The sequence below is a fragment of the Petaurus breviceps genome, unplaced genomic scaffold, assembly GCF_028583685.1.
Source record: "Petaurus breviceps papuanus isolate PSGF00001 unplaced genomic scaffold, PetGlider_PUasm1.0 176, whole genome shotgun sequence".
In the NCBI taxonomy this organism is placed as follows: Eukaryota; Metazoa; Chordata; class Mammalia; order Diprotodontia; family Petauridae; genus Petaurus; species Petaurus breviceps.
This window is the reverse complement of record NW_027185771.1, coordinates 31,906,747-31,917,241: the sequence shown is the minus strand read 5'-3', so window position 1 is coordinate 31,917,241 and position 10,495 is coordinate 31,906,747. Positions and strand designations below refer to the sequence as shown.

General features: G+C 36.8%; 1 protein-coding gene across 1 annotated transcript; it reads left to right on the top strand.

The window, feature by feature from the left end:
* The first annotated feature begins 8,107 nt into the window (after positions 1-8,107).
* LOC138159559 (olfactory receptor 5M5-like) lies at positions 8,108-9,046 on the top strand. Its single transcript, XM_069085911.1, has one exon. The coding sequence runs from the start codon at positions 8,108-8,110 to the stop codon at positions 9,044-9,046; it is 939 nt and encodes a 312-aa protein (XP_068942012.1).
* The last annotated feature ends 1,449 nt before the right edge of the window (positions 9,047-10,495 follow it).

The window sequence follows — 10,495 nt, the reverse complement described above, 5'->3', positions numbered from 1 at the left end:
TCATTACTGTAAAAATATTTTTACATTGAGGTCCTCTGATAAAGACTTCATTTCTCAAACATATAGAAAACTGGGTCAAATTTATAGAAAGAAGAGCCATTTCTCAATTGATAAATGGTCAGAAGATATGAAGTTTTCAGACAAAGTAATCAAAGCTATCTATAGTCATGTAAAAATGCTCTAAATCACTATTGGTGAGAGAAATGCAAATTGAGACCACTCTGAGCTACCACCTTAACCTGTCAGATTGGCTAATATGACAGAAAAGAAAAATGACAAGGGGATGTAAGAAAATAAAAAAAAAACACTCATGTACTATTGGTGAAGTCTATGCTAATTCAACCATTTAGAACTATGGCTATAAAACAATGAATATGCTTTGGCTAAGCAGTACCACCACTAGGTCTATATCCCAAAGATAAAAGTCAAAAGGGAAAATGACTTATGTGTACATAAATATTAGTGGTGGCAAAGAATTAGAAATTGAGGGGATGTTCATCAATTGGAGAAGAGCTGACCAAGATGTTGTATATGATTGTGATGGAACACTGTTGTACTTTAAGAAATAATGAGCAGTATTCTCTCAGAAAAACCTGGAAAGACTTAAATGAACTGATGATAAGTGAAATGAAAAGAACCAGGAGACCACTGTACACAGTAACAGCAATATTGTAAGACAATCTACTATCAATAACTTAGCTATTCTCAGCAATACAATGACCCAAGATAATTTTGTAGGACTTATGATGAAAAATGCTATCCATCTGCAGAGTAAGAATTGGTAGAGTCTGAATGTAGATCAAAGATACTTTTTCTTTACTTTATTTTTCTTTTTTTTTGTCTGTTTTCTTTCATAGATGACTTGCATGGAAATATGTTTTGCATGACTACACATGCATAATCTATATCAAATTATTTGATTACTCAATGACAGGGGTAGGAGAGGAATTAAAAGAATGGGAACTCAAAATTTGAAAAAAAAGAATGTTAAAATTGTTTTTTTGCATGAAATTGGTAAAAACAAAATATTAAATAAGATTAAAAAAAGAAAGTCGCAATCTTTCTGATGCTAATATATCAATAACCTGTCTTCACATTGTTACAATGAGAATGAGATAATGGATATAAAGTGATTTGTAATCATAAAGGGATACATACAACCTAGTTTCTATATGTTCTCTCTGTAGTCCTAGCAACAGAAAAACAGGAATATAAAATGCTTTGTAGCTATAACTCTTCCTGTTCTTTCAGTAGATCCATAAACAAGATGAAAAGAAGCAACCTCACCTCAGTGACTGAGTTCATCCTCCTTGGCCTCTCCATACTTAGGAAGGATATGCATAGTAAGACCCTTCTTTTGATATGATGAAAGTATCTATCTCAACCCAAAATCTAACATTATGTGCAATGGGGAAATATTAAAAGGTTTCCCAAAGAAGAAAGATATAAAGGAAGCATGGCATCTTTCTCTTCCATTATTTAACACAGTTTTAGAAATGCTTTACCTACCATGAAGGTAAAGAAATAAAAGCAAAGAAGAGATAAAACTATCTTTCTGCTGAAAACTTTGTTTAACATTAAAACATCATCCATGCGGGGCGGCCAGGTAGCACAGTGAGTAAGAGCACCAGCTCCAGTGTTGGGATGACCTGGGGATCGAATCCCAGGCTCAGACACTTAGCACCCACCCAGAAACACCTGGCCATGTAACCTTGAGCAGGTTACTTAACCCCAATTGCTTAGGGGTGGCCAGATGGCTCAGCGAGTGAGAACACCGGCTCCAGTGTCGGGATGACCTGGGGATCAAATCCAGGCTCAGATACTTAGCACCACACCCAGAAATAACTGGCCATGTAACCTTGAGCAAGTTACTTAACCCAGATTGCTTAAAACAAAAACAAAAAAAAATCATCCATGTTTGGCACAGCAACCAATTGAAAAAATACTTTCAGCAGAATTAGAAAATGGAAAATAGAATCACAAATCAACCATATTTCTGTATAGTAACAACAAAATTCAGGACAAATAACAGAATGGGATAAACATTTATTAAGTATTTAGTATGTGGCAGGAACTATGCTAAGTGCTTTGCAAATATCTCAATTAATTCTCACAAAACCCTGGGAAGTAGATGCAACATTATCTCTGTTTTTTTAGTTGAGGAAATGAGGCAGGAAGAGGTCACATGACTTGCCCAAAGTCATAGACCTAGTCTATGAAACTGGATTTGAATTCAAGTCTTCCTGATTCTAGGCTCAATGTTTCATTCAGTATGCTACTTAGCTACCTCTGAATACTAGCAAAAAAGAGACCTTGAGAACTTCAAATGATCAGGCAGACTCTGGGCTTTTCATTTTGTTATTGGCTTCCTGACACCATCATCCAGATCAGCAGCAGATGGCACAAGTGTCTGCATTAGGAGCTGAGAAGAGACTAGATACATTGAGAATGCAGATTCTTGGCTGGACAAGGAATCCAGAAAATAAACTACATCACAAATAAAGGAGCTTTTTGAGAATTCCATTAAGGAGAAGAACTTCCACCAACCAAAAGATTTTTTCCACATGTACTTTCTAAGCTTGAGCCAAGATTTCTCTGAGCTCCACATGTACTGGTGATAGAGTATGTTCAGCCTGTTGAGAGGTATTATGAAATATACCTTTTTACTATAATACCTTAGTAAATATCTCTTCCTAAAGCCTATAAGTAAGTCTGGCTCGTTAATTTACATCAACTATTAATAATGAAGGGAACACCCTAGAATAGGGACTCATGCCGATAACATTAGAAAGACACATACAACCCTTCCCAGGTACATTTACATCCCTGATGAGAAGATATAACTTTGTTCTGGAAGGCTCATTTTGCCAGTTCAAGGGGGATACAGCTTATAGGGGCTACATACAGAAGAGAAGAGAAAAAATTCCAAAAGAATCACAGATAGGTAGTATAATTTGAAAAGTTACATGTTATTAAGTTGCAAGTTGTAAAAAATAGACTTACAGTTTGATGTTCTTTTTTTATTCTACTGTGTTAAATAAATGCTTGTTTTATATAAAAATTAAAAATAAAATAAATTAAAAAAGAAAAGTTACAAGTTGAATTTATTATCTATTTAGAAGGAAAGCAGTTGTACATACTTAACACCTGCATTTATATGTTCAATCTTCTTTTTCTATTATGATATGTATAGATATATGCCTTATTTATTTGGTGTTTGTTACAACCAGAATTTTGAAAAAGTTTTTTTTTAAAGGAAAAGCAAAGTGTTCAGTGCTACTGTTTTAAAATTTTATATTCTTTTCTATAAATTTTTATATTTATGATATATAATTATATAATTAATAATATATAATTATAATGAGATATATAATTGTATAAATATAATAAATTATAAAATATATAATTATTATACAGAATATAAAATTTTATATTGTGAACTTTGACATTGACAAACGAATATTTCAATATAGAAAGAATAGAAAAAGAAAATAGTAACTGAAAGTATTAATTTCTATTAAGTACAGTGTTTCCTTTTATTCTATATTCATTTCAACACTTTAGAAATAAGCTGGGCCTTGAAATATAGAGTTTAAAAAGGTGGAGAAGTTTGGCAAGGGCTCTCCAGACAGGAGGAAAAGTAGCCTAGCAAAAGTTTCAAAGATGGGAATGTGATTGGCATGTAGGTGGGAGGAAGTTCTTTCTGGAACAGATAGACTACAGAAAAGTCATGAGAAATAACAAATCTTGGAGGTCCCAAGACACAAAAGGGGAAGAGAAACCATATACAGGTGAATAATCAGGGCTTAACTCAAATACAAGTTCAAATTCCTTGTGGGCAAAGAAACAGTGCTGGGAAGACATGAAGGTAGTTAGCCAGGCTTGATGTCTGGATATAAAGATCCAGGTTATCCAAGAGGAAGAGGCATTTCATAAGCCCAATGTGGGGGTGGAAGTTGGGGGAAGGGTTTGAATGACATCAAGTATTGTCTGAAGCAGAGTCTCTGAATGCAATCCCCCTAGGAAATACATGATACCAGTCATGAAATACCCAGAAGATCCCCTTAGACACCACTGTTTCCTTAGTTGGGACATAGGACTCAGGAGGACAAGGACCAGAGAGAGATGGGAAAATTCATCTCTTTTTGCTAATGAGGAGTTATAGGAATCAGATCCTACAGGCTCCTAAGCAGAATAAATGTTGTTATTCTCTCTTGTATCTCTGGACTCAGTCTGTGCAGAATACCTGGTGAATTACCACAAGCTGGAGAGATTCCTACAAAGAGCTTATCCCACTCTGAATGGTACAGTGGATATGATGTTGTACTTAGAATCAGAAGTAGCTGGATTCAAATCCTACCTCAAATACTTATAAGAAATGGCACCCTGGAAAAGTCATATAATCTCTCTGTGACTCAGCTTTTCATTTATAAAATGAGTAAGTTGACCTTAATGGCATCAAAGATTCTTTCTGCCTTTATACTTATAATCTCGTGATCCCCAAATTCTTTTACAAATTACTCAGAGGCCAGGTGAGCAGTGGATTAATGTTGCTGAAGCTTTGCTTGCTATTTGAACTGTCAGATATTATAATCTGCAGGATCAAATGCCTACCTCGATCTGCATCCTTGGATGCAGGTCCTTGGAACTTCAGTTTTCCACATGTCAAAGGCACATCCTGGAAGTCTGGGCATGGAATCAATGCACATCTAGGTAGAAGAATTAATTCTCTTTACCTCTTTGTTTCCTTACCTTCCAAAGGATTAACTCATTGTTGTCCAAACAAGATCAGAGGGGCCAACAAAGTAGAGAGGTCCCTGGTATGTCAGATCTACAAGTAAGAGGTATGGATGGGCTATCCTTTAGCAGTGATACTGATGATTTACTGAGGGATCATATGCCAATTCACCATTTTCCCTTTGTGTGGGCTCACACCTGCAAGTGACAGGTCATTTTTACTGTTGTTTTGTGGATAATAGCAAGACAAGCATAATTAGGAATGCTCTGAAAGTGTAAATGACCCTTTTCTTTTGAAGGAGAATCCCTTTTAAATATTTACAGAGTGTAGTTTTAGAAGGGACTCTGTGATGAATCAATGTATAAAGCAAGGACTTCACATCACTTTGTTCTGATTTGCATTTTTTCATGGATTCATGAGATCCAGATAATCTTCAGATTGGAAAGCACTATTCTAGTTAATAATCACAATGAGAAATCTCTCCACTATATCCCTTACAGGTGGTGAGAATAGCAACAACAATAACTGTTACTTGTACAATTCTTTTAAAGTTTATGAAGTGATTCATATTCAGTATGCCATTTAGGCTTTACCACAAGGCAGTGACTTAGGAACTAAAATAATTATCTCTATGTTACAGATTGAGAAACTGAGGCTTAGAGTTCAAATAACTTACCCATGGTCACAGAGCTAGTGTCAGAGGCAGATTGAAAAACCATGACCAGCCCCATCTTTTGTTCCTCTTGGCCAGATGACATAGTAGGTAGAACACTGAACCTGGAGTCAAGAAGACCTGTGTATCGATCTTGCCTCAGGTGATAACCCTATCAGGTTACCCTGGGCCAAAAACTTAAGACTTCCTAGCCAACTTAGATCAGGGGGCTGATGTGAGGATCAAATGAGGTGATGTATGAAAAAACTTTGCACACCTTGAAGCACTATAAAATGATAGTTATTCTTGTTCATTGTTAGTACTACTGTTATTACTTTGCAGCATTACCTCTTATCTAGTCTCTGTACATTTCCAGATCTGGGGAACACAGAGTAGGAGAGGAGGTTGATGGGAAAGCAGCCTGGAAACATAGGTTGGAACCAGTTTGTAAAGGACTGCAATGTCAAAAAAGTTTGTGTTTTATTGTGGAGGCAATGTCACAGAAATTTGGTCAGTAGAATGTCAATGTAGTTGGATCTGTGCACTGAGTATAAATTTGATTGCACACACATATCCTATACTAAATTGCTTACTTTCTTAGGGAGGGGGAAAGGGAAGGAGTGAGGGAGGAAATTTGAAAGTTAGATTTTTATTAAAAGTTAATGTTAAAATTGTCTGTACATGTAATTGGAAAAACAAATACCATTTAAAAAAAGCATATACATTTGGTAGTGATGTGGAATATACATTCTAGAGGGGAGACACTGGAGGTAGGAAGTTCACTTATTTTATATAGTCCATGGAAGATTTGATAAGGACTTGAGCTAGAGTGGTAGTCATGTATGTGAGTGGAAAGTTATAGAGAAACTGAAACAAAGAAGTTCAATAGTTCTGTACTCTGCCCTAGGCAGAACATGGCTAGAATATTGTGTCCAATTCTGGGAAACATATTTTTAAAATTACATTACAAAATAGTGTTCATGCAGGTGGAAGGGCCATCAATATGGTAAGGGGACAGACCGTAGGAGAATTGACTGAAAAAAACTGAGGAGAAAAGATGTGAGAGTCATGATAGCTGTTTTTAAGGATTTGTAAAGATGCCTCATAGAGGAAGAATTAGAATTTTTTTCTGCTTGCACTTAGAGGGTTAAACTAGAAGCAATGTACACAATTGTGATTTTTGCTTGATATAAAAGAAAACTTCCTAAAAATTATAACTGTTCATGAGTGAAATGAGCTGCCCTAGGAAGTTATGAATCCATGACTGCCAGTCTTCAATGCATCCTAGATGTCACAGAGGGAATTTTCTGAGTTTCCTGCTGATTTAGAGATTTTATGAAAGAATTTGTGTCTCACAAACAAGACTATGGTGCATGACACTTTCCTTCCCTCTCTTCCTGCCCTTCCAATTCTGAATTTCATATAGTGATTAATATGAGATAGAGGAGTTATTTCATGAAAGACCTTCTGGGTCTTAGTTTTCTCACATCTAAAAGAAAAAAAGATGTTGGATTTCATGACCTCTAAGCTTCTTTCCAATTGTAAAATTCTATGAGTCTCCATTTGAATACCACATAAAAAACTCACCCCTCCTGTCAGTTAAAGGCTCATATCATTCCTAACAGAAAAGCAATCTCAGCAACAAAAACTTTAAAGTGAGTGAAACACCTCAGATGGCACTTGTAGGTTCTAATGAAGTAGGACTCATTTGGGGAATTCACAGTCTATTTGCTGTGAAAATCTGATTTTTACTTATGAGTGAAGTACAGTTAATCTTGTGGGAAATAGAATGGTCACATTTGATCTACCATTATTCCCACTTACTTTGTTTTGTAAATCTCATAATCCAATCCAATAAAGATTTATTAAGTGTCTATTATGTGCCAGCAAATTGTACATAGTTGTAATGCCCTTTCTGCTTTATTATGTAATTCTGATTCAGTTCCCCATTCCCATATAAGTTATTGACCCAGACCCAGAGAGCTAAAGGTGATCAAGTCTCCTTTGTAGAGGTAAGTAAATGGAAACTTCTGGTCAGAAAGTGTTAAGTGCAGGTATGGAGGAGCAGATCAGGCAGCTCAAGGAGATGAAAGATTTCAGAAACAAAACCAGTGACTAGGAAGTGAATTTTCATGTGATGGAGAAGGGCAGGGCAGGGAACAAGCATTTCTACAGGGACTACTATATGTCAGGCACTGTTATTAAGTGCTTTACAAATACTATGTCATTTGATCTTCCCAACAATTCTGGGAGTCAGTTGCTATTATTATCACCATTTTACAGATGAGGAAACAGAGGGAAACAGAAGTTAAGTGACTTGCCCAGTACCACTCAGCTAGTTAGTGTCATAGGTTGGATTTTAACTCAGATGTTCCTATCCCTAGAGTGAATGCTCTATACACTGGTCTACCTAGCTATAGGTGGGATAGTGAGAATATTTAAAATTAATAATGTTTTCTCCTTTAAAGAAAAAATTAATTTGATACTGCTGTAAGTCTTAACATATTATTTTTTTCATAATCTGGAGTGATTATTCTTTGAACATTATTAAGTACTCAAAATTTTTTCATTATTAGGGTAATTAGAAGGAGTATACATAGCCAGAAAAAATATTACAATAGTGTCTATATGTTCTCCCTGTAGTTTCAGCAAGAGGAAACCAGTACAAAATGTTTTGTAGGCATAACTCTTAATATTCTTTCAGTAGATCCATAAACATGATGGAGAGTAGCAACCTCACCTCGGTAACTGAGTTCATCCTCCTTGGCCTCTCCACCCGGCCTGAGCTCCAGGTCTACCTCTTCCTGCTCTTCCTCATGCTGTACTTGATGATCTTGCTGGGGAATCTACTGATTGTATTGCTGATATTGAGGGATACCCGCCTCCACACACCTATGTACTTCTTCCTCACTAATTTATCCATTCAAGAAGTCTGTTATACATCCTGTGTGTTTCCACAGATGTTGGTACATTTCTTTGCAGAAAGAAAGTCCATCTCCTACTCCTGCTGTGTCATACAGGTCTACACATTCCTGTCCTTTGGCATTTCAGAGTGCTATATGCTCTCAGTGATGGCTTATGACCGCTATGTTGCCATTCGAGACCCATTAAGGTACTCAGTCACAATGAACTGGGGGATTTGTTGGAAGCTTGCTGTTGGGTCATGGTTGGGTGGCTTTATGGCATCCACAGTGGACACTGTAACCACATTCCAGCTCTCCTTCTGCCAGGATAATGTTATCAATCATTTCTTGTGTGAAATGCCTGCCCTACTGCACCTCTCTTGTACTGACACAAGCCAGGCAGAGTTGGTCATGCAGGTCCTCTGCATCTTTACCCTTTTGTGCCCAATCACATTCATCATCCTTTCCTATGCACACATCATCATTGCTGTCCTGAGAATTCGCTCTGCCCAGGGACGCAGGAAAGCCTTCTCTACTTGCTCTTCCCACCTTCTGGTTGTCACCCTATTTTTTGGAACTGTAATGTCTCTTTACATGAAGCCTCAGTCTCTATCATCTCCAGAATACAATAAGATTGTTTCTATATTTTATGTGGCTTTCACCCCTACTCTCAATCCTCTCATCTATAGCCTGAGGAATAAGGAGGTGAAAATGGCCTTGAGAAAACTTTTGGGGAAACCTGAAGCTGCTTAATTCCACATATCCTATTCATGAGACTATGTGAGGAAAACTGAAGCCCAAACAGCCTCCTTGTTATTTTTCCATAAGTTTGTAGTGTGTCCATTCTTGTTTCCGAAATTTAACCTCTCATTTTCATTCAATATTTTCTTTTATCTCTTCAGCAACCATCTGCACTCTCTCCTGGATCCTACCTATTTTTCCCATAACAACATGAAATAGTCTTCATTTCCCTAAACGATCACAGGTTTTAACTCAGATAGCACTTCATTTGGCATACTGAGAATCATGACACTACAAATTATTTTAAAATAATCATTATAATAACTGACAGAATCACATCTAGCGTTTTGGAAGTTGGGGCCATTTGCTTGTAAGTAGAGAGTTTGGGTGGGAATATCAATTTCCATGAGCAAAGATAGGTTATTTTTTGGGGGGTGGGGTGGGGGTGGGAGGACACAGGATGGAGCACGTAATGGAGGAGGATCTTTCCTGGAGAATGAGTGGGGTATTATGGGCTAATGATAGAAACTGTGTGCCAGCTTTTTATTTTAAGTAATTATTTTACCTTAGTTCTACTTTCAGTTTTTTGAGTGTAAGTGCTGCCAGTGCCCTCTAGTTTTGCCACCTCAGGACAGTGGCCTAATAACACTGCTTTAGTTTCAACCTTGTCATTAGAGTTTTTACTTGGACTTTTGAGTTCTGTGAAATATTTACTTGGATCCTATGCATGAAAATAAGAGACTTGTACAAAAATCAATTATAAAGTCTATATTGATTTATTGTTATTGTTTTTTAGTCCTTTCAGTCATGTCTGACTGTGACCCAATTCTTGTTTTCTTGGCAAAGATACTGTTGTGGTTTGCCATTTCCTTTTCCAGTACAATTTTATAGATGAAAAAAATTGAGGCAAATATGGTTAAGTGACTTGCCATATGGCTAGTGTTGGAAGCTAGATTTGTACTCAGTAAAATGAACCTTTCTGACTTTAGGCCCAGTGTTCTATCCACTATACTATGCAGTTGTTCCATTAAAGTTTTATATTTGTTATTGTTTATTTGTTTTCAGTCATGTCTGATTCTTTGTGGCTCCTTTTGGGGTTTTGTTGGCAAAGGCACTGCAGTAGTTTGCTATGTCCTTTTTCAGTGCATTTACCGATGAGGAAATTGAGGCAGACTGAGGAAATTTACAGTGAGGAAACTGAGTGACTTGCCCAGGGTTACATAACTAGTAAGTGTTTGAAGCCGTATTTGAACTCAGGTCTTCTTCATTCCAGGCCTGGCACTTTATTCAATGAACCACCTAACTGTCATGACCTTCCTATATTTCACTGAGCCCTACTCACATGACCTGGTATGATGGAGTCAACTTCCCCTGTTGAGAAACAAACCATGTTTAACTGAATTCATCATGTCATGCATAGAAGCTTTGAGATTATCTTCCCAACACCAACTCCAATGGCAC